Source organism: Lynx rufus, unplaced genomic scaffold (assembly GCF_022079265.1).
Source record: "Lynx rufus isolate CCGP_SWC_20201006 ecotype Redwood Valley unplaced genomic scaffold, mLynRuf1.p SCAF_17, whole genome shotgun sequence".
NCBI lineage: Eukaryota > Metazoa > Chordata > Mammalia > Carnivora > Felidae > Lynx > Lynx rufus.
In genome coordinates this window covers 42,976,306-43,002,032 of record NW_025814831.1, presented here as the reverse complement: position 1 = coordinate 43,002,032, position 25,727 = coordinate 42,976,306, and the positions used below count along the sequence as shown (strand labels likewise).

Below are 25,727 nucleotides of genomic sequence, written 5' to 3'. Positions count from 1 at the left end.
CCAGAGGTTTGGCTCCGCAGAAGCACAGAGTTGGGTGTTTGCGCGGAGCGAGCAATTTCCCTGGCAGGAACCGGTTCCCTTTGGGATTTTGGCTGGAGGATGGGCAAGGGAGATGGCGCTGGCGAGCGCCTTTGTTCCCCACCAAACTGAGCTCTGTCGACCGGGGGGCTCCGCAGCTCTCCCTCCCTTTGTCCTCCAGCCTTCCCGCTTTCCGAGCAGAGCTGTTAACTTATGACCTCCCAGACGCTAAGTCGCGCTTGCTGTTGGAACACAGTCCGTCAGGCCCCTCCGCTTTTGCAAGCCAGACTCGGGGACTCTGCTTGGCCGGCGAGCCGCCCCTCCGCCCCGGCTCCCTCCTGCCAGTCTGTGGAGCACGCACCGCCTCGCCGCCCTTCCTACCCTCTTCCATGGGCCTCTCGTCTGTGCTTGGGTCTGGCGACTCCGTTCTGCTAATCCTCTGGCGGTTTTCTGGGTTATTTAGGCAGGTGTAGGTGGAATCTAAGTGATCAGCAGGACGCGCGGTGAGCCCAGCATCCTCCTACGCCGCCATCTTCCCCTCGAGACTCTCTACTTTTAATTTTTTAAGGAACCTTCATATTGTTTTCCACAGTGATTGTACCAATTTACATTCCCACTAACAGTGTACAAGGGTTTCTTTTCCTCCATGTCCTTGCCAATACTTTTTATTTCTTGTCTTTTTGATACTCACCATTTTGACTGGTGTAAGGTAATAATCTCATTTTGGTTTGCATTTTCATGATGATTAGCAATGTTGAGCATCTTTTCATGTGTTTGTTGGCTATCTGTATGTGTTCCTTGGAAAAGTGTCTGTTCAGGTCTTCTGCTTATTTTTTTAGTCAGATTGTTTTTTTGGTGTTGAGTTATATAGATTATTTACATATTTTGGATATTAGCCACTTATCAGATATATCATTTGCAAATATCTTCTATTCAGTGGGTTGCCTTTTCATTTAGTTGATGGTTTCCTTCACTGTGCAGAAGTTTTTTATTTCAGTGTAGCCCCAATAGTTTATTTTTGCTTTTGTTTCCCTTGCCTAAGGAGACATACCTAGAAAAATGTTGCTAAGGCCAACATCAACCATATTACTGCCAATGTTTTCTTTTAGGAGTTTTATGGTGTTAGGTCTCATGTTTAGGTCTTTAATCCATTTTGAGTTTATTTTTGTGCATGGTATAAGAAAGTGGTGCAGTTTCTTTTTTCTTTTTTTTGCATGCAGCTGTCCATTTTTTCCAGCACTGTTTATTAAAGAAAGTGTCTTCTCCCCCATTTGTATAATCTTACCTCTTTTATCATAGATTAATTGACTATATAAAAGTATGGGCTTATTTCTGGGCTCTCCATTCTATTCCATTGATCTATGTGTTTATTTCTCCTTTACTATTGAAGGGTAGTTTTGCTGGATATAGAATTTTTGCTTGACATTCTTTTTTTTTCAGCGCTTTGAATATGTCAGCTCTGCCTTCTGGACTGCAGTGGTTTCTGATACAAAGTCAGCTGTTAATCTTATTGAAGAACCTCTGTATATGATGAGTTATTTTTCTCTTTCTGCTTTCAAGATTCTCCCTCTGTCTTAGGCATGTGACAGTTTGACTCTGATGTATCTTGGTGTGGATCTCTTTTAGTTTATCCTATGTGAAGTTTCTTGAGCTTCTTGGATGAATGGATTAGTATTTATTAAATTTGGGTTTTTTTTGGTCATTATTTCTTTATAGAGTTAAATAGTACACGTAACCTTTCTCTTCTCTTAGGACTATGTTGTTTGTTGGTATGCTTGATAGTATCTCATAGATATCTGAGGCTCTTAATTTTTCTTCATTCTTTTTCTTCCCCCTCTGTTTCTTAGATTGGATAATCTCTGCCTATCTTCAGGTTCACTAATTCTTTTTCTGCCTACTCAACCAAATATGCTGTTTGGTCCCTCTAGTGAATTTTACATTTTAGTTATTGTATTTTTCAACTCCAGAATTTCTGTTTATGTTTTTATTTCTTTGTTTAAAATAGTTTCTATCTCTTTATTGATATTCTTTATTTGGTAAGATTTCATTCTTATACTTCCCTTTAATTCTTTGAATATAATTTTCCTTTAGTAGTAGCTAATATATAGTCCTTGCCTAGGAAGTCCAATATTTGGGATTTCTCAAGGACAGTTTCTTTTTAACTATGTTTTTTCCTGTGTACGAGCTATACTTTTTTGTTCCTTTGTGTGTCTCATAACTTTTTGTTGAAAATTGGACATTTCAAGTAATACAGTGTGGCAACTGTGAAAATCAGACTCTTCCATCCCCTAGCAATTGTTGTTGCTGTTTTTATTGCAGTTTGTTTAGTGACGAGTTCTGTAAAGCTTGTGGTCTTTGTCATGTGTGGTGGTTCTCTATTTGGTGAGCTAAGTCTGCTATGATTAGAAAGAGACTTCCTTAACTACCTTGAACCTGTAAGTCTCCCTCTGAGTATCAAGGGGCTCTGTGTGTGTGTGTGTGCATGTATGTGTATGCACACGTGCACACACACATGGATACACAACATGTGTGAATGCATACATGTGGTATTGGGGCACACCTTCAGTGCTCTGGCACAGAGTCTCAAGGTCAGCCTGACATACAAGATTAGGCTTTTCTCAGAGCGTGCTTGGGCATTCATGGAGGCCTATATATGCACATGGCCTTCTGGATCCCCAGTTAGGGCTTTTCAAAGCTCCACCATAGATATCCTATACCCCCCGAGTTTGAGTCTATTGGCATTCCTTGTTTACCTCAACTGCTATAGCCACCTCGGGCAGCTAAGTTGTTAAACAGTTGCTACTATTTTCAAAAATTGACCTGGCATTAGGGCTTCTCACTGAACTAGCTCTGCGTCTGGGAAAATAAAGAGAAATCCTGTGAATGGCACTTTTTGAGGAGCTCCAAACCTGTTCTGCCCTTTTGAGTGGTGGTTAGGCTGTTGTTTTTTATAGCTAGAGGGGTGATAAAGCTGATTTTCAAGGCTACCACAGAGTTAAGGAAAGGATCTTAGAATGAAGCATAAATGCCATAAAAATGCCACAAAGCTTGCTGTTCTTACCGAGAGTCAGCCGTTTTCTTGATGAAATGTTCCTTGAGTTGTTACAAGCCTTTGTTTAATTTCCAGAGTTCTGAAAAAGCTGATTTTGACCATTTTTGTCTGTGTTCTCTTTGCTTTTATGGAGGAGTGGTCTTTTAGAGGTTCGTACTCTACCCTGCTGCTCTTTTCCTACTAAACCAGCCTGGTCTGAGTAATTTTGTGTCTTGTGATTTTCTGTGTTTCATATGTTTAATCACTTGACTGATTAATTTCATTTTACTGTTTAATGGAACACCATTTACCATTTAATGGAACTGTATAACTAAGAATGCATCAAAGATTTATGTCTTCGGGGCGCCTGGGTGGCGCAGTCGGTTAAGCGTCCGACTTCAGCCAGGTCACGATCTCGCGGTCCGTGAGTTCGAGCCCCGCGTCGGGCTCTGGGCTGATGGCTCAGAGCCTGGAGCCTGTTTCCGATTCTGTGTCTCCCTCTCTCTCTGCCCCTCCCCCGTTCATGCTCTGTCTCTCTCTGTCCCAAAAATAAAAAAAAATAAAAAAAAATAAAAAAAAAAGATTTATGTCTTCAAATGTTTGCTGAATTTATGACAATTTAGGAAACTCTATTTTTAAATCTTTCATAGCATTGACACTCTCTTCTCTCAAAGATTTCCTTCCTGTGAAGAACTAGGAGCAGCTAAATTGACTGTGCAGAGGTCTGATGATTTTCTTCATGATCCTGGCCAAAAGAGGAAAGAAACAAATGGCATAGTCCAGGTAAAGTGGGAACAAGATATTAAAACTGATGAGGAATAGAAAGGTAAAAATTATGAAGAAATATAAAAGTTATCAGGACAGAAAGCAAGCAGAAGGATGAAGACAAGGCACTGAAAAAGATAGGTGAGCCCAGTCTTTTCTCTTTACAAAACTTTTCCAGAAGCCCTAAGTGATGTCTACTTATTGCCCTTTGCCAGGAATGCTACATGGCCACTGCTAGCTTTCCACCTTCTGTTGGAGAGGGCAAAAGGGAGAAAGAGAACTGTGAATGACCTTTGTTTTTCTGGTCCAAAGTGTCTGCCATGCTTACCTAGTGCCAACTTGCTCTTACTTTGTTTTTGCTTTCTTTCCCAGATAAAACTTTTATTGGCCACTGGACTGCCCAGCACTTCTATAGACTTAACCAGCCCTATTTCACTTAACATTCACATTAATACTTCCAAATGGAAAGAAACCTTAATTACCAATTTTATTTTTTAGTTTTAATTTTTAATTACAGTATAGTTGACATTCAATATTATATTAGTTTCAGGAGTACAATATAGTGGCTCAACAAATAGACATTATGAAATGCTAACCATAAGTGTAGTTACTTATGCCAAGTACTTGTTTTATAGCTCTTGAGTTTGACACATGGAGTCCTTAGACTGCTTTGGCATAGTGTATGGCCCCAACTATAGCAAGAGCTCTTGCTTGCTTTACAATAATTAGTATGAACTTTATATGGTAACATGTTTGCCTTTTTCCTTTAAGCCAAAAGAGTCTTTGATTATGTCAAGACTTGCTGATCTTCCACAGAATTCCATTAAGCTTCAAACAACCAATAACAGATCTGTCTTGAAAGATGCTGAGAAGATTTTGAGAGGAGTACAAAACAATAAAAAAGTCCTTGAAGAAAACCTGGAAGCTATTATTCGTGCAAAGGATGGAGCTGCCATGTATTCATTTATCAATGCTCTATCTACTAACAGGTAAGACAGGGTGTTGGCATCCCAAGATTATTTGTGAAACTGCCAGTTGTTAGGCTTTCTTAAGTTTTTTTCTATGCATTTCATTTTGCTTAATGTGTTTCAGTGTTTTGAAAAGGTTCTTTATTTCCTTTGATGATGTGGACTCATTATAAAGTTGGTATTTAGATATCTACCTGTTGCTATTACTTTTTACAGATGTGAAATTTTCCCTTTTTTTTCTTTCTTAGGTATATATCTTTTGGGATCTATTCAAGCATCCTTCAAACATTTGGTGAAAACTAATAACGTTGCTTTTTTTTTTTTTTTTCAAATGAAGCCTATTGGGCTACACAGTAGATTCAAAACTAGATAAGAGATCTGATCTCGGCTCTATTCTTAGAATATTAAATGCTAATTTAAGACCATTCTTTTTTCTTTTATAGAGAGATGTTAGAGAAGATCCGCATCAGAAAGACAGTAGATGAGTGGATTAAGACTATTTCTGCAGAAATTCAGGTAGGTTTTGGAAAAAACAGAATTAGGTGAATTCTCAGATAATTTCCAAGTATCATACTTACTCTCAAAATATTCCTTATATATAAGTCTGCTTATAATTTTTAATTTCATTGTTACTCTTTACTTAGTAATGAGTCTCATTTTACTTATTAGCAAGTGCTTTTTCTCGTAAATTATATAGCTCTTATCTGGAAAATTGTTGGACAATCACGAAAAGATGAGTAATTTGAAAGAAAATTTAGCAAAAGCATTTAGAAATAAAAAAGTATACTTACAAAAACATTTCAAGACCGCAGATGTAGAAGCACTGACTTGACAAAGTAAAAACACCAAAGTTATTTAAAGGGAAAATACTACACAAGATTTCTTAGGTTTCTAAGTTTATAGAAGTCAGTTCCAGATGAAAAAGGCCCTACTTTCTCACCTCCCAAAGCTCACAGTGTATTTTCAGACATTAGCACTGCAAAAATCAAGCAGAGCTGTTTTCATTAGAGGCTAAGTAATTTAAAGGAAATTTTTAAAATTTTAAATATTTGAGGGGGCATAAGTAGACAAGGTAATCCTGTTATTTTCATCTTAGGGTGCAAAGTGTTTTTTTCTGACTGTAAGATGTGTGTGTATGCTTACTCACAATGGTAGCAAGATGAAGTGTCAGTTCGGTTTCCACAGCAATAAATGCTAAAATGTACTTATAAAGTTTGTTGTTTAAGAATGTATATCTCTAATGTTATGAAGAAATGATATTATCTATATGATGCACAAAAAAAAAATTGAACTAATAGAAGATTGGGAGATTAGTTTTAGCTGTGTAGACAGCTAGCAATATAAGTTATACTAATACTGTGAATTCATTACAAAGTATGTTCAAATTTTCAAGCGATTTTAGTTTATAAATACTTATTTCAGAGTTGTATTACGAAGTTGTTTACTTTTTTTGAAGTTTATTTTTTAAATTTAACTCTTTGAACATTTACTATAGTCCTATGGTTCAAACATCAAAAAATGTAAGATTTGTAATGAAAAGCTGCCTTCCTACTCTTGTACCTCATCTATTTCTTATCCCCCCGCTCCATAAGGCACCAGTCTTTTTGGTTTTCCTTATTCTTCCAGAGAGTTTTTATTCATATATAAGGCAATATAATTAATTTATAAAGCATTTAAATCTGCTAAATTATATTTTTATAATAGAAAATAAATTCTAATACTTTAGATGTGAAACCACTTCTTGGATAGATTTTAAGTAATTTGAATTTTGGTTATGTTAAGGATGAACTGTCAAGAAAAGATTATGAACAAAAGAGATTTGATCAGAAGAATCAAAGGACCAAGAAAGTTCAGAATATGAGTAAAGATGGTAAAACTAACATACAAGACAAAACGGCAAACAATTCTATAATTCAAAGAAAACATTCTCAGAAACAAAAAGAGGAGCATTTTAGAAATCCACTCATGAGGAACATTCCTGCTTCAAACTTACAGAAAGAGAGAAAAGAAGTAAGATCCTACTCTGATTTTGTGACATGAATATTGCATTATAATTGATCATTTCCTTTAAGCTATAAATAATAAAGCAAATATTAAAATGCAACTAAAAATATGAAAGACTATATAAATGTAAACTATCTTTAAACTATTGATATTTAGATTTTGGATATTCATAATGTGGAAAAGCAGTGCACAAAATACATAGTTTCCTCCTTCTTTTATCTCACACTTAGAATCATAGTATTTTAGTTATAGCAGGTATATCTAGAGATCATCTGGTCCAAACATTAGATTCTCTAGTTTGTGGTACTAAGAATTAGGTTTCATCTTTGTATGTATTTATATGAATATACATATTTTTTGTTTATTTTTCAGTTTAACAAATATGTCTAGTGCCTAGTGGTTGTGAGGTATGATATTCAGTGCTACAGAGGGAACGTTTTTGGCTGCTGTAATTAGGCTGTAACTTTCTTAATGCCAAACATGGATTGTTGGGCACATTAATAAGGCATCTAATTCAATGCTTAGCACTTAGTAGATCTAATTTAGTAAATGCTACCTTATTGTGGCATTTAGATTATGATTGAAGACAGGATTAGGAATGTAGAAAATCACTTAAAGACATGATTTATGTTATGGTGATTGAATGTATATATTTATACTTATATAAAATGTATTTAAACCTTACTTTTTGGTGCTGAAAATATGCTTAGTAGTATAAGAACCTTTATGATTTTTGAGTGGATGGTTTTTATACTTAATTTTTATGCCTTCGAAAACCCTAAAATGTTAAAGCTGTAGTGTGAAAACTATACCCAGAATTTAAGAGCCATTTAAAGTAGAGGACTTTTCTGACCTGGTCATTCTTATTATAATACGAAAGTGACAAAAGAAAGCTTTAGAAAAATGAGATGTGTTTGATAACCATTTTTTTGGTGAGTCGAATAACTTTGTGTACTTAGGGATTTTTAAAAGCAACCACAGTGATACAAGATGAGGATTATATGTTACAAATTTATGGAAAACCAATTTATCAGGGCCATCGCAGCACTCTTAAAAAAGGACCGTATCTCCGATTTAATTCTCCATCTCCTAAGTCCAAACCCCAGAGACCAAAAGTAATAGAACAAGTTAAAGGTAAGGAACCTCATTTTTTTGTGGTAAACTTCATTTTTTATTGTATCAGTTTAATACGTAAAGTTAGTTTTTTCTTTTTTTATCATTCCTAAATACAGTTCAAATTATATAATGCTTAGGGATGGAAAACAATTCCTTCTAAGAGAGTAAGAAGAAATAGACCAGTTCAAGGCATAAAATACAAATAAATGGGAAAAAATGTAGATCAGATTCAAGTCACAAGATAGGAGTAAGTGGGACAAGACAGGATTAAGTGGTAGCTTCATATAAAGCATGATAAAATTTGCATTTATGAGATGATGTCTTGAACAATTTAAATTATAATCTAGGGAAAGTAGACGTTTCCTTGAAGACATTGTTCTATCCCGTTCTTTCTGAAAGAAGAATAGCAGCTGTCTATTATCATAAAAGTGCTTATGGGCATTTTTGCAGTTTTCTTTATTCTCAAAGAACTTTAGGTAGTAAAGGTGAAAAAAAAGGTTTTAGTACTTTTGTATACCACCAAAAAGAACTTCAAAGGTGCCTCGATGGCTCAGTCAGTTAAGCATCTGACTCTTGATTTCCACTGAGGTCATGATCTCGTGGTTTGTGGGATCACATCCCATGTTGGGCTCTGTGCTGCACTGACGGAGCAGAGACTGCTTGGGATTCTCTCTCTCTCTCTCTCTCTCTCTCTTTCTTTCTCTCTTTTGCCGCCTCTTTTCATACACTCACTCTCTTTCTGTCTCACAATAAATAAACTTAAAAAAAAATTCACTTACTACTGTATGTTTTGACTCACATCTGCCATTTCACTAGTGTATTTAAACATAACTCTTCATTAAACGTTGAGTCTGTTGACTTTGGTTACATTTTGAAGTGCCTCAGCTTGTACTTTAGCAGCCAGTAAGCCACTTCAACAATATGCAGTATGATAACTAGTGGATACCAGCTCAGTTTTGTTTCTTACCCTTTCTGGAAGTTAGAGCTGTGGCTTTGCTTTAGTTTTCTGTTCCTTTCATTTCTAAAGATTAGGTGATCATATATAGGGTGTCAGTTTATCTAGAAATCCTACTGGTGTTATTTAGTAAAGCATATAGCTTATGGATGATATTTACCCGATTTCCTCTTCTTTATTGGGACTTTGCTATTAACTTATATTTGGGCTTTTGAAAGCCATTGCAAAAAATAACTTGAAGTCTTAAAATACTTAAAATTCCAAAAATAATTTTATTAAGTTACCCTTTTAATGGTAGAAGTGACTGAACCTGTAGAAACATGCTTATCTGTGGGTCTTGCTGTCTGTTATTTTCTCTACCTGGACAGCTTATCCCTCAGAAATGTGCATGGCTTACTCCTGTAGTTCTTTGGATCTCCCCTCTGAGATGTTAGCTCTTCAGAGAGGTCTACCCTGACCATCCTATCCAAAATCGATCTCCTGTACCTCTATGTACCCTTGCCCTGCCTTATTGTTCTTCATAATTGCACTTTTCACAATCTGATGTTATGTATATTTTTTTCTTTTTCTTTTTTAAATCTTTTCTTTACATTTTTTTAAACGTTTATTTATTTTTGAGAAACAGAAAGAGACAGAGTGCAAGTGGGGGAGAGGCAGAGAGAGAGGGAGACACAGAATCTGAAGCAGGCTCCAGGCTCCAAGCTGTCAGCACAGAGCCCGATGCGGGGCTCGAACTCACGAACCATGAGATCATGACCTGAGATGAAGTCGGATGCTCAACCGACTGAGCCACCCAGGAGCCCCTTTTTCCTTTTGCTTTTTATATGCTGCTGCTGCTCCTCCTCTTCTTCTCCTCCTCCTCCTCCTCCTCCTCCTCCGAGTGTAGCTAACACACAATGTTACGTTAGTTTTAGGTGTACAACATGGTGATTTGACAAGTGTATACATTATGCTATGTTCACAAGTGTAGCTACCATCTGCCCTGTTACATCTCAGTTATAGTACCATTGACTATATTCCTTACGTTCTGCCTTTTATTCCCCTGAGTTATTTGTTCCATTACTGGAAGACTGTATTTCCCATTCCCCTTCACTCATTTTGTCCAACCCTCTATCCACCTCCTCTCTGGAAACTATCAGTGTATTCTCTGTGTTATTATGTGTCTGATTCTGCTTTTTGTTTATGTGTTTGTTTTTAGATTCTGCTTATGAGTGAAATCATATGGTATTTGTCTTTCTCATTCTGAGATATTTCACTTAAAACAATAACCTCTAGGTCCATCCATGTTTTCTCAAATAGCACAAACTCATCCTTTTTTATGGCTGCATAATATTCCGCTACACACACACACACACACACACACACACACACACCCCACATCTTTTTTACCCACTTGTTTATCAACGGACACTTGAGTTGCTTCTGTATCTTGGCTATTGTAAATAATGGTGCAGTAAATACAGGAGTGCATTTGTCTTTTTGAATTAGTGTTTTTGTTTTCTTTGGATAAATATACAGTAGTGGAATTATTGGATCATATGGTGTTTCTATTTTTTAAATCTCTGAGAAAACTGCATACTGTTTTCCACAGTGGCTGTACCAGTTTACATTCCCACCAACAGTGTGTGAGGGGTCCTTTTTCTCCACATTTACTTGTTACTTCTTGTGTTTTTATTTTAGCTATCTCACAGGTGTAAGGTGATAATCTTGTTCTAGTTTTGATTTGCATTTCCCTGATGATATTAGCATCTTTTCATGTGTTTATTGGCCACCTGTATGCCTCCTTTAGGAAAATGTCTGATTTTATATTTTTATTTGCTTATCGATTGTTTTCCTTACTAGACTGTAAACTCAGTGAGTACGTTTGGTTTATTCATTACTCTATTTCCTGTGTCTGGGGCAATGCCTAACATATAAAATGCTGAAAAAATTTTAAATGAACATTCAAGAAAAATATTCATTTAATTGAATAAATGAATACTAGACAACAGAATGAAAAAAATATAGATGTGGTACTAAAATGTTTCTTCCTAGGATCATAAATCTATGTTTAACAGTCCAGATTCATAAAATTACTCCCATATTAAAAGAAAAAAGGTAGTAATGTCAGGAGTTTATTTAGAAAATAGTTTATTTTCCTTTATACTTTTACTTTTCTTCACTTTCCTCAGGTTCTGTAGAAATCAGACAAATTTCTAATTTTTTAAGAATTCAGGATTCAGGGGTGCCTGGCTGGCTCAGTTGGAACAGCATGGGACTCATGATTTCAGGGTCGTGAGTTCAAGCCTCAGGCTGAGTGTAGGGATTACTAAAAACAACAACAACAACAACAACAAAAAACTTAAAAAAAAGAACTCAGGATTTAATGTCTATAGATTTTCATACATAGGAATAGAAAAAGTGTATAATGATATTGACTCCTATAAGATTTTAATAGGTATATAATTTGATTATCTGTACATAATTTCAAAGGTTAAAGGCTGGTTATTCAGAATTATGTCATGAGTAAAGATGTAATGAGAGGATGAAAAAAAATCCAATTCCAAATATGATCATTAACTTTTTTGTACCCATAAGGGAAAATATGTAATGGGTTAAATAAGTAATACAGTCTGAATATTCTGAATCTTTTACTCAACATTTTTTTCCTAGTCATTGAATCTGTCTTGTCATAATAGTTGAAGAAGTTATTACATATATTCATTGGTTCAGAAACCGTGGCCTGCGAGTCAGCTACCTGTTCTTTTTTTTGTTTTTTTTTTTAAGTTTATTTATTTTTGAGAGAGAGAGACAGAGCACGAGCTGGGGAAGGGCAGAGAGAGAGACACAGAATCTGAAGCAGGCTCCAGGCTCTAGGCTGTCAGCACAGAGCCCAACACGGACTCAAAACTCATGAACCATGAGATCATGATGTGAGCCAAAGTCAGATGCTTAACCAACTGAGCCACCCAGGCACCCCCAGCTGCCTGTTCTTATAAATAGTATTGGAAATAGCCACACATTTATTTGTGCATTGCCTATGACTGCTTTCATGCTGTAGTAGCAAAATTGACATGTAGCTGAGACTGCATGGCTCATGAGACTAAAATGTTTACTGTCTGGCCATTTAAGAAAAAGGTTTTGCCAACCCCTGGTTTATATGTTGCTTCTATTTGGGAGCCTTGTAACTTTATTATATAGAAGGAGATCTTTCTGTAAAGATCTGTATTTCTAGCTGGCTGGATAGTAGATGTTCAAACAATATTTTAAAGTATCTGCCATTGATAATTATTATAGGCACTAAAGTAAAGTCAATAAGAACACAAACTGACTTTTATGCAATGAAACCTGTGAAAATGGATTCTAAATCGCAACACTCCATTCCTATGATGCTGCCTCCTGGTGATCAGCATTACTTGTTCAGCCCAAGCAGAGAAATGCCTACTCTTTCAGGTACACTGGAAGGTCACCTAATTCCAATGGCTATTCTTTTAGGTAAGTCCCAACAAAATACACAGGGTAAATTTTAAATTCTTATCAACAGTGGCAGAACTTTCAAAATGACGTGATAGTCCCTTACCTTTTCATCTATGTGTTGTATCTGTGGGTAGGGCCTCAGAATGTGTCTTATTTTGTATAATAGCATTCTCTGAAATAATGGGCTCTCACCAAAGTTTCATTCACAGGAAACATTCCTTTGCTATTTTATAGTACATTGCTATAGATGAAACAAAGCAATAAAATGTTTAGATATGTTCTAGATATTCATAATAATTAAAGAATTCAAACATTCTAAGTAGTTCAGTGTCATGTGTTAGGTGAAGTACTTTAAAGTAAGTTTTATGTACTTTTGAACTAGGCTGTGGTAAGTAAAAATTGTGTGGTTGTGTCTCCTAGGCCAATAGTTGGTTATTTACCTATCTGAGGTCTCTCAGACTCATGACTGTAAAAATTTAACAAATCATTTTTGCTCCCACACTAACTCTTAAAATATAGTTAGCAGTTTTTTTTTCTTTTGGTGTCCTTGCTATTCTTTCTTAATTTTGTTGAATGATTTAAATATGGACATTTTCCAACATAGGAGGGAATTTTTCATTTATGATATTATGGGTTAGTGACATGTCACCTTGGTAGCTGTGTCTGTTCTAACATGCCTTCTGTTAATGTAGTAGCTAATCCTTGCTGTGTGCCAGCTATAGACGTAAGCACTTTATATATACCAATTTATTTAATCTACCCTGTAAAACCCATGGTAATATACCAGTTTTATAGATGAAGGAACCAAGGCACAGAGAAATTAAGTAATTTGTCAAAGGCCACATAACTTGAGTGGAGCTGGGATTCAAACCCAGTCAGTCTGGCTTTATAAAGAGTCTATGCTTCTAAAGAATGTACTGTATTGTCCCTCTTTACTTTGAAATGTAGGAAATAAGTAGAACTTTTGAAGTGAAAGCTAAGTTTCTGACAGCTGTGATAACTACTAAATAGTGGGTATATGTGCTATTTATTGGTAGTCAATCACTAGTATTTTATTGTTGGTTTTATTTCTGTCCATGGTTGCTCTATGAAGATTTGAGAATAAAAGTAATCCGATGTAATGCACTACATATTACTCGTAGCTCTGTCACTTATAAACAGGCATGAACTTTGACCAATTCTGTTGTTCCTAAACCTATTTCTTCAACTGTGAAATGTGGATAACATGAACACCTCCTAGGCTTATTTTGAGGGCCAGATAGTGTATGTGAAGTGTCTGGCACATATGGGTACCTGGTAAATGTGAGTCACTGCTGAAGGGAAGCCATGGTGAGTATGTTGACGGTGATGATAATAGAAGGAGAGATGACTGCAGTTAGCACTCGGTTTTTAGATGAGAATTCAGCCATAAACATCCAGGTTACGTATTTGATTTTACCCTTTATTTCTGAAATGGTCAACACATCTCTTCCCCAAACTCTTTAGGACAAACCCAAAGTAATAGTGATTCCATGCCACCCACTGGAGTAATTGTAAACAAGCCACACCCTGTAACAGTGACTACTTCTATTCCTCCATCATCTCGAAAAACGGAAACTGGAGTAAAGAAACCTAACATTGCAGTTATAGAAATGAAGTCAGAAAAAAAGGATCCTCCTCAGCTTACTGTACAGGTATGCCAGGGTGCACGAATAGACAATTTTAAGGGAAGAAAATTTAGCACTTAAAATCTGTTACATTGCTTTGTGAAAAATTTGCTTTCATCATGGGCCTTTTGTTCTTTAAAACTATGATATTAACATGATGTCTCGATCCTTGTTCTACATGATTTAAGCTACTTGTTCTAAACTAGTGATTCACATCCAGGTGACATGATGATATTCCAAAGGGAACAGTTCAAGAGTGTATTACAATTAATTTTAAAAGAATGAGTATGACTTTAAATATATACAAGATTTGAATGAATAGAAAGGGAACTTATATGTTAAGATTAATTATTCAAGTTTCCATTCTTCCTAAGTTAATGTATAATTTAAGTCAAATTGTAATTTAAAAAAGCCCCATCACAAGGCATGAGTTTTATTTTTTTGTCTGTTTTTTTTAGTTTGAACTTAAGGGTCATTTTGATGTTTGATATTATTTAATGATTCGATATTTTATTTGATATTACTTAATGATTATGTAATGACTTGATACTATTTAATGACTTAAGATTTAAGGATCATTTTGATATTTGAACCTGTATAACGAAGTATTTCAGATAATAGCTTTGGTTATTTAAAAAAGAGAGGCTCTGGGTGGCTCAGTCAGTTATGTGTCCTCTTTTTTTTTTTTTAATTTTTATTTAATTTATTTTTTAAATTTACATCCAAGTTTGTTAGCATATATGTATCCAACTCTTGATCTTGGCTCAGGTCATGATCTCATAGTTCGTGGGATCTAGCCCTGCGTCAAATAAATAAATAAATAAACTTAAAAAAATAAAAAAAAATAAAAAAAAAGAGTCTAGTATGTGGTAGATACTTCATGTATCAGTGGGCAATAGGATTCTTGTAAGCGGAATATTATATTTTATAATTAGTTAACAGTGTGGAAAATAGATCAGTTTAAGACTCTAACCTCTTACTGTATGGCACATGAATTCTAAATAGGCAATAGGTGAAAGTATAACTGTAAAACATAAAAACAACAAAATTAGAAGATAATTGCATGGAATTTTTATCAAGGCTAAAGTTAAGTCTGGATATGAGAAAAGAAAACCTACATATGATAAAAGAATAGATTTGAATCTATAAAATCTAAAACTGAAGTTAATGTAAAAAATTCTGATACAAAAAGGAAAACTACAGTGAGAATAGATGAAAGGAATATGCTAGAAAGGATCAATTTTTAAATCTGAAAACTTGCATAAATTAATAAGAAAGCAGTTGCAAATCTGGAAATATTCAAAGAACATAAATACAGAAAAGGAAATACAGTTTATAACCAAGAAAATGAGTAATTTCAATCTTTCTGGTCACCAAGATAATGCAAATTAAAATAACAATGATATACTTCCATTTAAAAACTTATTACTTAAACAATTATATTATTTAATTTGGACAAAGCGGTAAAACATAATTATGTTTTTGATGACATTAATTTTTTAATGTTTATTTTTGAGAGAAAGAGACACAGAATGTGTGTAGGGGAGACACAGAGAGAGAGGGAGACACAGAATCTTAAGCAGGCTCCAGGCTTCAAGCTGTCAGCAGAGAGCCCCAGGCAGGGCTCAAACTCACAAACCATGAGATCATGACTTGAGCCAAGACCTGAGCCAACTCGGATGCTTAACCAACTGAGCCACCCAGGCACCCCTGTTTTTGATGACATTAAATAGAACTTGTTTGGGTTGCATTTGGCATTAATTACCAAGACTTTTAAATATTTATGGTCAGTGACTTCGGAATTTAATCTAGTCTCTGTCTATCTAGCATAATGAAATAATTCAAAGTTTAGGGGTAAAAAAACCCTGTGTGTATGAAGAAGTTTTTTATGGTGATATGTATAATAGTGGAAATACTAGTAATATCTTAAATGTTTGCCAACAGAAAAGTGGTTAAATAATTAAGGCATGTATATTTGTTGAAATACACAGTTATTTAAAATATAATTATGAGCTGGGTGGCTCTGTCAGTTAAGTGTCCAACTCTTGATTTTAGCTCGGGTCATCATCTCACAGTTTGTGGTTTTGAGCCCCACAATGGGCTCTGCACTAACGGTGCAGAGCCTGCTTGGGATTGTCTCTCTCCCTCTCTCTCAGTCCCACCCCAACTTGTGCTTGCAGTCCCTTTCTCTCTCAAAAATAAATAAATGAACTTAAAAAATATATAATTATGAAGATTCTACGGAATCAAGAAAGGTGCTTATGATTTTAATTACAATGAGAAATCAGAAATGTAATTATTTTGGGGACACCTGGATGGCTCAGTTGGTTAAGCGTCCAACTTTTGGCTCAGGTCATTATTTCACAGTTCATGAATTTGAGCTCTGCATTGGGCTCTCTGCTGTCAGCACAGAGCCGGCTTCAGATCCTCTGTCCCCCTCTCTCTCTGCCCCTCCCCTGCTTGTGCTCTTTCCCTCTCTCTCAAAAATAAACAAACATTAAAAAAAAAAAAGAAAGAAATGAAACTGTGTTAGATTTTAGCCATACATGAGTACATAGTAAAAAGATAGAAGGAGGAGTGAAAATAATTTAAGGTGTTAGGATTTTGAAGGTGCCTGGGTGGCTCAGTCGGTTAAACATCTGACTCTTGATTTCAGCTCAGGTCGTAATCTTACAGTTCATGAGTCCAAGCCCCATGTCAAGCTCTGCGCTGACAGCATGGAGCCTGCTTGGGATTCTCTGTTTCCCTCTCTCTCTGCCCCTTTCCTGCTTGCTCTCTCTCTCTCTTTCAAAAATAAACATTAAAAAAATAAAGATAGTAGGATTTTGTGTGTTCCCCTTTATTTTCTAAATTTTGTAAAATATGCTTTCATAACTCAAAAAATTTGTCATGCATTGACTTCACAATAAAAAGTATATGTTATTAATGTATAGATTGACAAATATTTGAGTCAAAATGATAAACTGGATGTTATGTTCCGTTTCAGGTGTTACCCAATGTGGATATTGATAGCATTTCGAATGGTAGTGCTGATGTCGACTCATCTCGGACTAGTCCCAAAGAAGCACGTCCTCCTCTGAAAACCTGGGTACAGGTATTCAGAAATTTATCTTATAGTTTTGAGTAATATCTGACTATGGAGTTTAATATTATTCCATGAAAAGTCTCCCATTATAATTATAATCTATTATAATAATTTCGGTTTTAAGGAAAGGATTCAAAATTAATCTGGAATTGCTGATGAACTTGAAAAAGGAAGTTGGTTTTAAGATCCTTGTGTTTATAAACACTGTGAAAGTGATAATCCTTAGTGTAACTTTTTATGTGTAACTTAAGTTGTAAGACTCTCATATATGAATAGAGGATTTCTATCTCTTTGGAGAAGAAACTTGATTTAAACAAGGAATTAAATTATAGGTTCCTGAATGTGAATTCATAGTCACATTTGGAGTTCATGATTTGGGATGTTGCTTTTTCAATATAGTATTGATACGATGCAAAAATTGGCATTTCTCCCTAGTATTTATTTGCTATTGAATAATGAAGCTCTAACTTTACTATACAGTGAAATAATACTGTAATTTCCCCCAGCTTTCATCTATTGTAAGCAAATGTCATCAAGGATACAATTTTAAGGAGAGGGAGAACGCCAAAAATTTTTCATGATCCGAAATAGTAAAGTAGAACTGACCCTAAATGGCAATTATGCCTAATTGAATTTTTTCATCAGTGATTTTTTTCACCAGATGTTTATTAAAACATATGATTACAAATAATTTTTTGGACTGTTTATCATTCTGCTCTCAGGAAGGAGCTAATATGGTTTTGGGGACTGGATTATATCAAGTGAAGCCTAGAGGCTAAATTTGTAAAATAACTATCTAATTTATTTGATTCTGTATCTGTCTTTTTGTGAATGTGTATATATGTGTACTTATATATCTAACATATAAACACTTTGTTTAACTCTAGGAGAGAAATTACAATCCTATCAACTTTATCAATTGACTTAAATTGCATTTTTGGTGGAGTCATTGACAGAAACTTATATTTAATTTTTGATAGCTATTGAGATGAAACTTGATGGCTTGAGGACTATCTTGAATTTCATTTACTTAATGAAATCAATTCTAAACAGGATATTAAAATTTAAAAATAGGACCATGAAATGACAAGTTTATGTTGTGGGTAGAAATATGATAAATTATACATGAATTAAAAAGATATTAAGCACAACAAAATCTTTTCAAAAATGTTTTCTTAGAATTCAGAATTTATGAAGGTAGATGAAGAAGAGGTGAAGTTTCCAGGAACGAACTTTGATGAAGTAATTGATATCATACAGGTAACAAAGCTTAGAAACCATGAGAAATTATTTTTCTACCAGTATTCTTTTACATGATTATCTTTTCTTTAAAGGCTTTATTATTATTATTTTTTAGGGCAGTTTTAGGTTCACTAAAACTGCAAAAATAAGAGGGAAGTACAGAGATTTCCCATATACCTTCTACCCCCACACATGCATAGACTCCCCTGCTATTAACATCCCCCACTAGAGTGGAACATTTGTTAAAATTGATGAACCTACATTGACACATCTTAATCACTCAAAGTCCATAGTTTACCCTAAAGTTTACTCTTGATGATGTATGTATATTCATGGGCTTGAACAAATGTATCTGTCATTATAGTATCATACAGAGTATTTTCACTGCCCTAAAATCCTTTGTGTTCTACCTGTTCCTTCCTTCCTGACTCATGTCCAATCCTTGGCAACCACTGATCTTTTTATTGTCTTCATAGTTTTGCCTTTCCCAGAATATCATATACTTAGAATCATATGGTGTGTAGCCTTTTTAGATTGTCCTCTTTTGGTAATATGCATGTAAGCTTCCTCCATGTTTTCATGACTTAGTAGCTTATTTCTTTTTAGTTTTGAATAATATTCCATTGTTTGTATATATCACATTTATTTATCTATTCACCTACTAAAGGGCATCTTGGTTGCTTCTAAGTTTTGGCAGTTATGCATAAAGCTGCTGTAAACATCTGTGTGCAGATTTTTGTGTGGACATAAGTTTTCAACTCCTTTGGGTAAATATTAGGGGGGATGATTGCTGGATTGTATGGTAAAAGTATGTTCAGATTTATAAGAAGCCACTAAACTGTTTGCCAGAGTAGCTGTACCATTTTCCTGTACCAGCACCTGCACATCCTTGTCAGCATTTGATGCTGTCAGTATTCTGGATTTTGGCCAGATTTTATGTAGTGGTATTTCATTGTGGTTTTAATTTGTATTCTCTGATGACATATGATGTGGAGCACCTTTTCATATGCTTATTTGCCATCTGCATATCTTCTTTGATGAGTGCTATTTTCAAAATTGGGTTGTTTTCTTATTGTTGAGTTTTAAGAGTTCTTTGTATATTTTGAATAAGAGTTCTTTATCAGATTTGTCCTTTGGCAAATATTTTCTCCTAGTTTGCAGTTTGTCTTCTTATTCTCTTGATGTTGTCTTTCACAGAGCAGAAGTTTTTAATTTGAATGAAGTCCAGCTGATTTTTTCTTTCATGGATCATCCCTTTGGTGGCATATCTAAAAAGTCATTGCTGTACCCGCAGTTATCTCATTTTTCTCCTATGTTCTCTTCTAGGACTTTTATAGTTTTGTGTTTTACAATTAGTCTAGGATCCATTTTGAGTTAATTTTTGTGGAAGGTATAAAGTCTGTGTCTATATTCATTTTTTTTTTCCCTGTAGGTGTCCAGTTGTTCAGTATTATTTGTTGAAAAGACTATCCTTGCTCCATTGTATTGCCTTTGCTCCTTTGTCAAAGATCGGTTGACTATACTTATGTGGTTCTATTTTTGGGCTCTCTATTCTGTTCCATTCTTCTCTTTGACTGTTCTTTCATCAATACCACACTCTCCTGATTACTATTGATTTATAGTAAATCTTAAAGTTGAATAGTGTCAGTCCTCCAACTTTATTCTTCTCCTTCAATATTGTGTTGGCTATTCTAGTTCTATTGCCTCTCCATATAAATTTTGGAGTCAGTTGATAACCACATAATAAGTTGTTGAGATTTTTATTGGCATTGCTTTGAATATATAGATCAAGTTGGGAATAACTGACATCCTGACAATATTGAGTCTTCCTATCTAAGAACATAGTATAATATCTCTTTATTGATTTAGTTCTTCTTTGATTTCCTTCATTAGAATTTTGTACTTTCCCTCAAATAGTTCTTGTACATGTTTTGTTAGATTTATTCTAAAGTATTTCTTTTTTTTTTTTGGATGCTTATGTAAATGGTATTTGTTTTTAATTTCAGATTCCACTTGTTCATTGTTGGCATATAGGACAATGATTGATATTTTTATGTTGACCTTGTATCCTGCAAACTTGTTATAATCAATAATTAGTTCCAGGAGTTGTTTTTTCTTCTAGTTCTAAATAGATTAATCTATATAGACATGTCTATGTAGACAATAGAATGTCTGCATAGACAATCATTTCCTTTGCAAACAAAGATCGTTTTATTTCTTCCTTCCCAATACCTTTTATTTCCTTTTATTGTCTATTTGTGTTAGCAAGGACTTAGTACGATGTTGAAAAGGACTGGTGAGAGGACACATCCTTGCCGTGTTCCTGATGGTTTGAGTATATTTTGACCATCAATATTATGTTACAGTGCTTTGAGAAATTTCCCTTTACTTTTTAGATAAATATATGTTACTTTAAAATTATGGTTATTATTGTATAGTACAGTGTTCTCTTCATCTAGATCACCTAGCTGCCTCAAGGAAACTTAATGATTATCAGCTATTTCCCATCTATATCTCATCTCTCCTGCTTACTGTTTTCTTCCTCCATTCCATTTCCTTTGGCTTCCCTCCCTCCAATCTGTCCTTTCTTTATTCTGTTACATTTATCTGTTTGATTTCTGGATTATTGGCAAGGTCACCAGTTAGTTCATATTGAGGGAAAAAGTTGTGAGGGGTCTAAAATCCAAGAGAGGAGCCCGTATAACAGGAAGAGTTATAGAAATGATAGAAATGGTAAAATAGGAGAAAGGGAAAAATAGGAGGAAGTGAACTATGATGGATGGGAAAAGATCATAGAACCTGCTTGAATAATAATATGTCAATAGAATTTAAAGACATTTGTTCATATTTCTTTCAGAACTTTCAGAACTAAGACCAGTTTTGTTCATCATTAAATCAAACCCTGTTTTAGAATATTAAGAGATCATGGGGCATCTGGGTGGCTCAGTTGGTTAAGCCAATGCTAGAATTCTAGTGTGAAGAGCTTGTATCTACACGTCCTTCTGCTGGATGATCTGTGTTAGTTTCCCAGCCTTATCTTTGGACAGCTGATCAAAGTTGGGTTGGAGCCCCACCTTGGGCTCTGTGCTGACAGCTCAGAGCCTGGAGCTGCTTTGGGTTCCGTGTTTCCCTCTCTCTGCCGCTCCCCCACTCGTGCTTTCTTTCTCAAAAATAAATAAACATTAAAAAATAAACAAAAAAAATAACTAAATAAAGATTGTAACTCAATAAATATCCTCCCATCAGGAAATGAAGCCCACAACTACTAAGTGGCAAAGCCGAGGTAGGAACACTTGTCTTTGAACTCCAAACCATTTGCTATTTCTTTTTTTTTTTTTTTTTTTTAATTTTTTTTTCAACGTTTATTTATTTTTTTTTGGGACAGAGAGAGACCCATTTGCTATTTCTAAAACTATTCCTTTCACTTGTACATTGAAAAAAATAGTTGTCAAATGTCTTTGCTAGGCCTTAGACATATAGAGATAAATAAGATTCTTGTCTTTGAAACACTCATGTGGTGTTCACATGAGAAGACATACCAGGGAACAAAAAACTTTAATACATTGCAGGTCTCTTAATATTCTTTAAAAAAATTTTTTTTTTAATATCAACACGGGGATAGAATCCATAAGCTGTGAGATCGTGACCTGAGCCTAAGTTGGTTGCTTAACCGACTGAGCCATCTAGGTGCCCCTAGTTAGAATTTTTAAAGAGTCCTAATTTTTTTGATACTCATATTAAATTATTTATAGGTAAAATGATATCTATGATTTATTTCAAAATTTTATGTGAAGGGTAAAGAAGATGGAGAGTATAGATCACACAATTTAGCTGAGTTGATAATTGTTAAAGCTGGGGAACAGATAAATGGGATATGTGTAATTTATACATAACAGATACAGTGTACAAGCACTATTTTGTGTACTTTTAAGCATATATGATATTTTCATAATGAAAATTTTAAAAATTTCAGAAGTGAGTCCTTTGATCATGATGTGATGGTACAAATAATGTGTAAGATAACCTACCTACATATGTAAATGTAAATTTTAGTTTCAGAAAGAAGAAGCAGTTATATTTGGAAACATCAGTTTTATTATGATAATAAATTAATAAATTTCTAGAGGGAAATTTTGAAGTGTTTTATGCAGGAATAACCATGTTATCTAATTTGTTTTATGACTGCTTAAAATGAACATTTGGTTTTAAAATAATTGTATAATTAAGGGTCTTCAATTTGATCTGTATGACAAATGTGTATATATCATAAATAATATGATACCACCTAATTAGAAATGCGGTTGATTAATGTAGAAGTGTTGGTTAATTCACTGACCTAAGTTCCCTGTCTGTACTTGTCACCAGTAAATGTTAAACAGATACAGAAATATTATAGGTTTTATTTTTATTATTATTATTACCAGGAAGAGGAAAAACCCGATGAAATTCCAGAATACTCTGAACCAATTCTGGAGTTTAACAGAAGTGTTAAAGTTGTTTCTACAAAATATAATGGTCCTCCTTTTCCGCCAGTTGTTTCTACTGTTCAGCCCACTACTGATATTCTGGATAAAGTAATTCAGAGAAAAGAAACATTGGAAAATAGCTTAATTCAGTGGTGAGTTTACAGTAGTGTTGGTGTGAACAGAATCGTAGTAGGAAATATAAAGTATTAAGTTTTGGCTGGAAATCTTCCTTGTTTTCTTTTGTTTATTAAACTTTCCTTTGCTACAGTTAAACTGTAAACTCTTTGATGTGAGGTGTAAACTCTTTGATGTGAGGTGAGGGTTTTAACTAGTTGTTGAAGGTATTGTTTCTTTTCTTGAATATTTATGTTTTGGCTTTCTATTATGGCAAAAGAGGCTATTGTTAAGTAACAAAAGCCTTAAAAATGTACATATTCTTTTTTCTTTTTTAAGATTTTTTAAAAAGTATAATCTTTATACTCAGTGTGGGCTCCAATTTACAGCCCCAAGATTAAGAGTTACATGCTCCACCAAATGAGCCAGGTGCCTCTGTACATATTCTTTAATCCAGTGATTCACTGCCAGAAATTTATCCTAAGGATATAATAATGGTTCTGCTACTAGACCATACACTACTTAGCACCTACAGTGTTTACTATAAACAAGGCATTATTCTGCTTGTTACTTCTGTAAACTTAGGAACTCTATTTTTATCCTGTTTTTACCTGTGAGAAACCTTAAAGAAGTTATGGAATAAACACCTGAATAGTAATAGCTATCAAGATTAAATTTAGAAGAATATTTAATGAAATTGAAAGATATTAATCAAGAATATTTAGTGATGTTGAAAGATATTAATAATTACAAGACTTCCCTCAAAAATAAATGTGCATAGGAAAAAATTTGAAAAACAGTATGCCAAATTGTTAGTTGTGTTTGTCCCTGAATCTGAGATTATGTGTGAGCCTTATCTATTTTTTTAACTTTTACATATATTCTAATTTATCTACAATGAATATCTATTACTTCTTTAATAATAGTTTATATCAGCCTCTTGGCTGCTCTAAAGAAATGTACAGAAGCAGTATCCTTGTGTTCCCCTTCTTTTTCCTCCTCTTCTTTCTCTACTTCCTAAAAGTGATCTTGGAAATAAATTATCTTAGCTTTTAAAGAGGAAAATGACCTGTATCACAGTCTATATATTTATTTCTTTGAAGAGGGGGCAGCTGGACTTCTTTTCTAATTCTTATCTTGTATGGTTTTATATGGGTGCTTTCCAAGTAGGGAACCCAACATTTTAGGTACAGGATATGTCAGATAATTCTTGACCTAAACTTTATTATGACTTTAGGAGGTCTGTTAAACTTTTCATTAGAGTAATCTGAAAGTTCATTAAATCAAATTTAAAGCTATCTCCCACATGGAGATTCTGTTTCATGTGGTTTATTTTGCTAGGAGACATATTTGATTTATTTCTTCTCTCCAGATTCAACTTTCAGAATCACTACTTTCATATGTAAATGTTAGTGTCCATGGGTAAAGTTTATTTTTAAGGGTGGTATTTCTAACACTTCATACATTTCAATCAAATTTAGGAATCCTCAACTTTTATCCCCCAGGGTAGAACAAGAAATAATGTCAAGAATTATCTCTGGGCTCTTTCCAATCCAACAACAGTCCATAGCTAATGTCAGTGCTTCAGTCAGTGAGGCAAGTGAACCATTGACTTCTGACATAGGTAAGTGAAATGGAATCTTTTAAATTTTTTTGTTATTAAAGGATAAAACCTTCAAGTCGTGGATTTATGTATCTTAGAGGTCAAGTAGTCTTCAGCTGACAAAAGATAAGCTCTTCCTTCTAATAATCCCTTCCCTGTTCTCTGTAGTGGAGGTTCTCTCATCCCCTTATTTCATACTGCAGCATTCAGATTATTATTATTATTATTATTATTATTGTTCCACCCCTCCATCCCTCCCACCCCAAATCTCTCTGTTATTTCCCATAGCACTTTGTATATATCTTTGTTATGGAATTATCAGATTGGATTATGATTGGTGTACATATCTGCCTCACTTACTAGACTATTAATTACTCAGGATTACCGATGTTTCTCCTTTAGTGCCTAGCCTCTGACTGACACCTAATAAGACTTTAGGTATTCACTAAATGGATAAACAAGCCTCTTTCTTTATGGAACCTATATCATTCTCTTCTTCGTATTCTCCTTCCTCTTCCTTTTCTTCTGTCTTCTTCCCTTCCTTCTTCTTCCTTTTCCTCCTCCCCCTCTTCCCCTGATCTTCTGCCTCGTTTTCTATCAGCTTTTTTGAGGTATAGTTTACTTGCCATAAAATTCACCAATTCTGAGTGTGCAGTTTGATGAGTTCTGATAAAAGAACACTACTGTACATTAGCCACATAATCATGATGTAGAAAAACACATCATTCCAAAAAGTTCCCTCATTGCCACTTTATAGTCCATTCCTAACTCCTTTCCATGCCTCCTGGGCCCTAACAACCACTGATCTGCCTTCTATTACTGTATTTTTGCCTTTTCTAGATTTTTATATGTATGTTAACATACAGTAGGTTGTCTTTTGTGTCTGCCCTTATTTAGCATCATGCTTGACAATCACATTTTATGTATGTAGTAATACTACATTATATGGCTGTAACATAATTTGTTAATCAATTTACCAGTTGATGGAAATTTGTAGTCTTTTAGTTTGGGACTATTATAAATAAAGCTCTGATGTGGATATTTCCAAGCATATTTTTTAATTTTTAATTTTTTTTCAACGTTTATTTATTTTTGGGACAGAGAGAGACAGAGCATGAACGGGGGAGGGGCAGAGAGAGAGGGAGACACAGAATCAGAAACAGGCTCCAGGCTCTGAGCCATCAGCCCAGAGCCCGACGCGGGGCTCGAACTCACGGACCGCAAGATCGTGACCTGGCTGAAGTCGGACGCTTAACCG

The 25,727-nt window shown here is 34.7% G+C and overlaps 1 protein-coding gene across 2 annotated transcripts in view; it reads left to right on the top strand.

The window, feature by feature from the left end:
* Positions 1 to 25,727, top strand: part of KIAA0586 (KIAA0586 ortholog) — a 118,111-nt gene that overhangs the window by 25,378 nt on the left and 67,006 nt on the right. For both annotated transcript variants that reach the window (XM_047079570.1, XM_047079569.1), the window contains exons 10-20: positions 3,724 to 3,832; positions 4,586 to 4,803; positions 5,226 to 5,298; positions 6,565 to 6,792; positions 7,746 to 7,920; positions 12,134 to 12,331; positions 13,799 to 13,986; positions 16,946 to 17,053; positions 18,224 to 18,304; positions 22,711 to 22,904; positions 24,372 to 24,490. In XM_047079570.1, the coding sequence (XP_046935526.1) occupies positions 3,724 to 3,832; positions 4,586 to 4,803; positions 5,226 to 5,298; positions 6,565 to 6,792; positions 7,746 to 7,920; positions 12,134 to 12,331; positions 13,799 to 13,986; positions 16,946 to 17,053; positions 18,224 to 18,304; positions 22,711 to 22,904; positions 24,372 to 24,490 (1,691 nt within the window). The remainder of the gene's footprint in view (positions 1 to 3,723; positions 3,833 to 4,585; positions 4,804 to 5,225; positions 5,299 to 6,564; positions 6,793 to 7,745; positions 7,921 to 12,133; positions 12,332 to 13,798; positions 13,987 to 16,945; positions 17,054 to 18,223; positions 18,305 to 22,710; positions 22,905 to 24,371; positions 24,491 to 25,727) is intronic.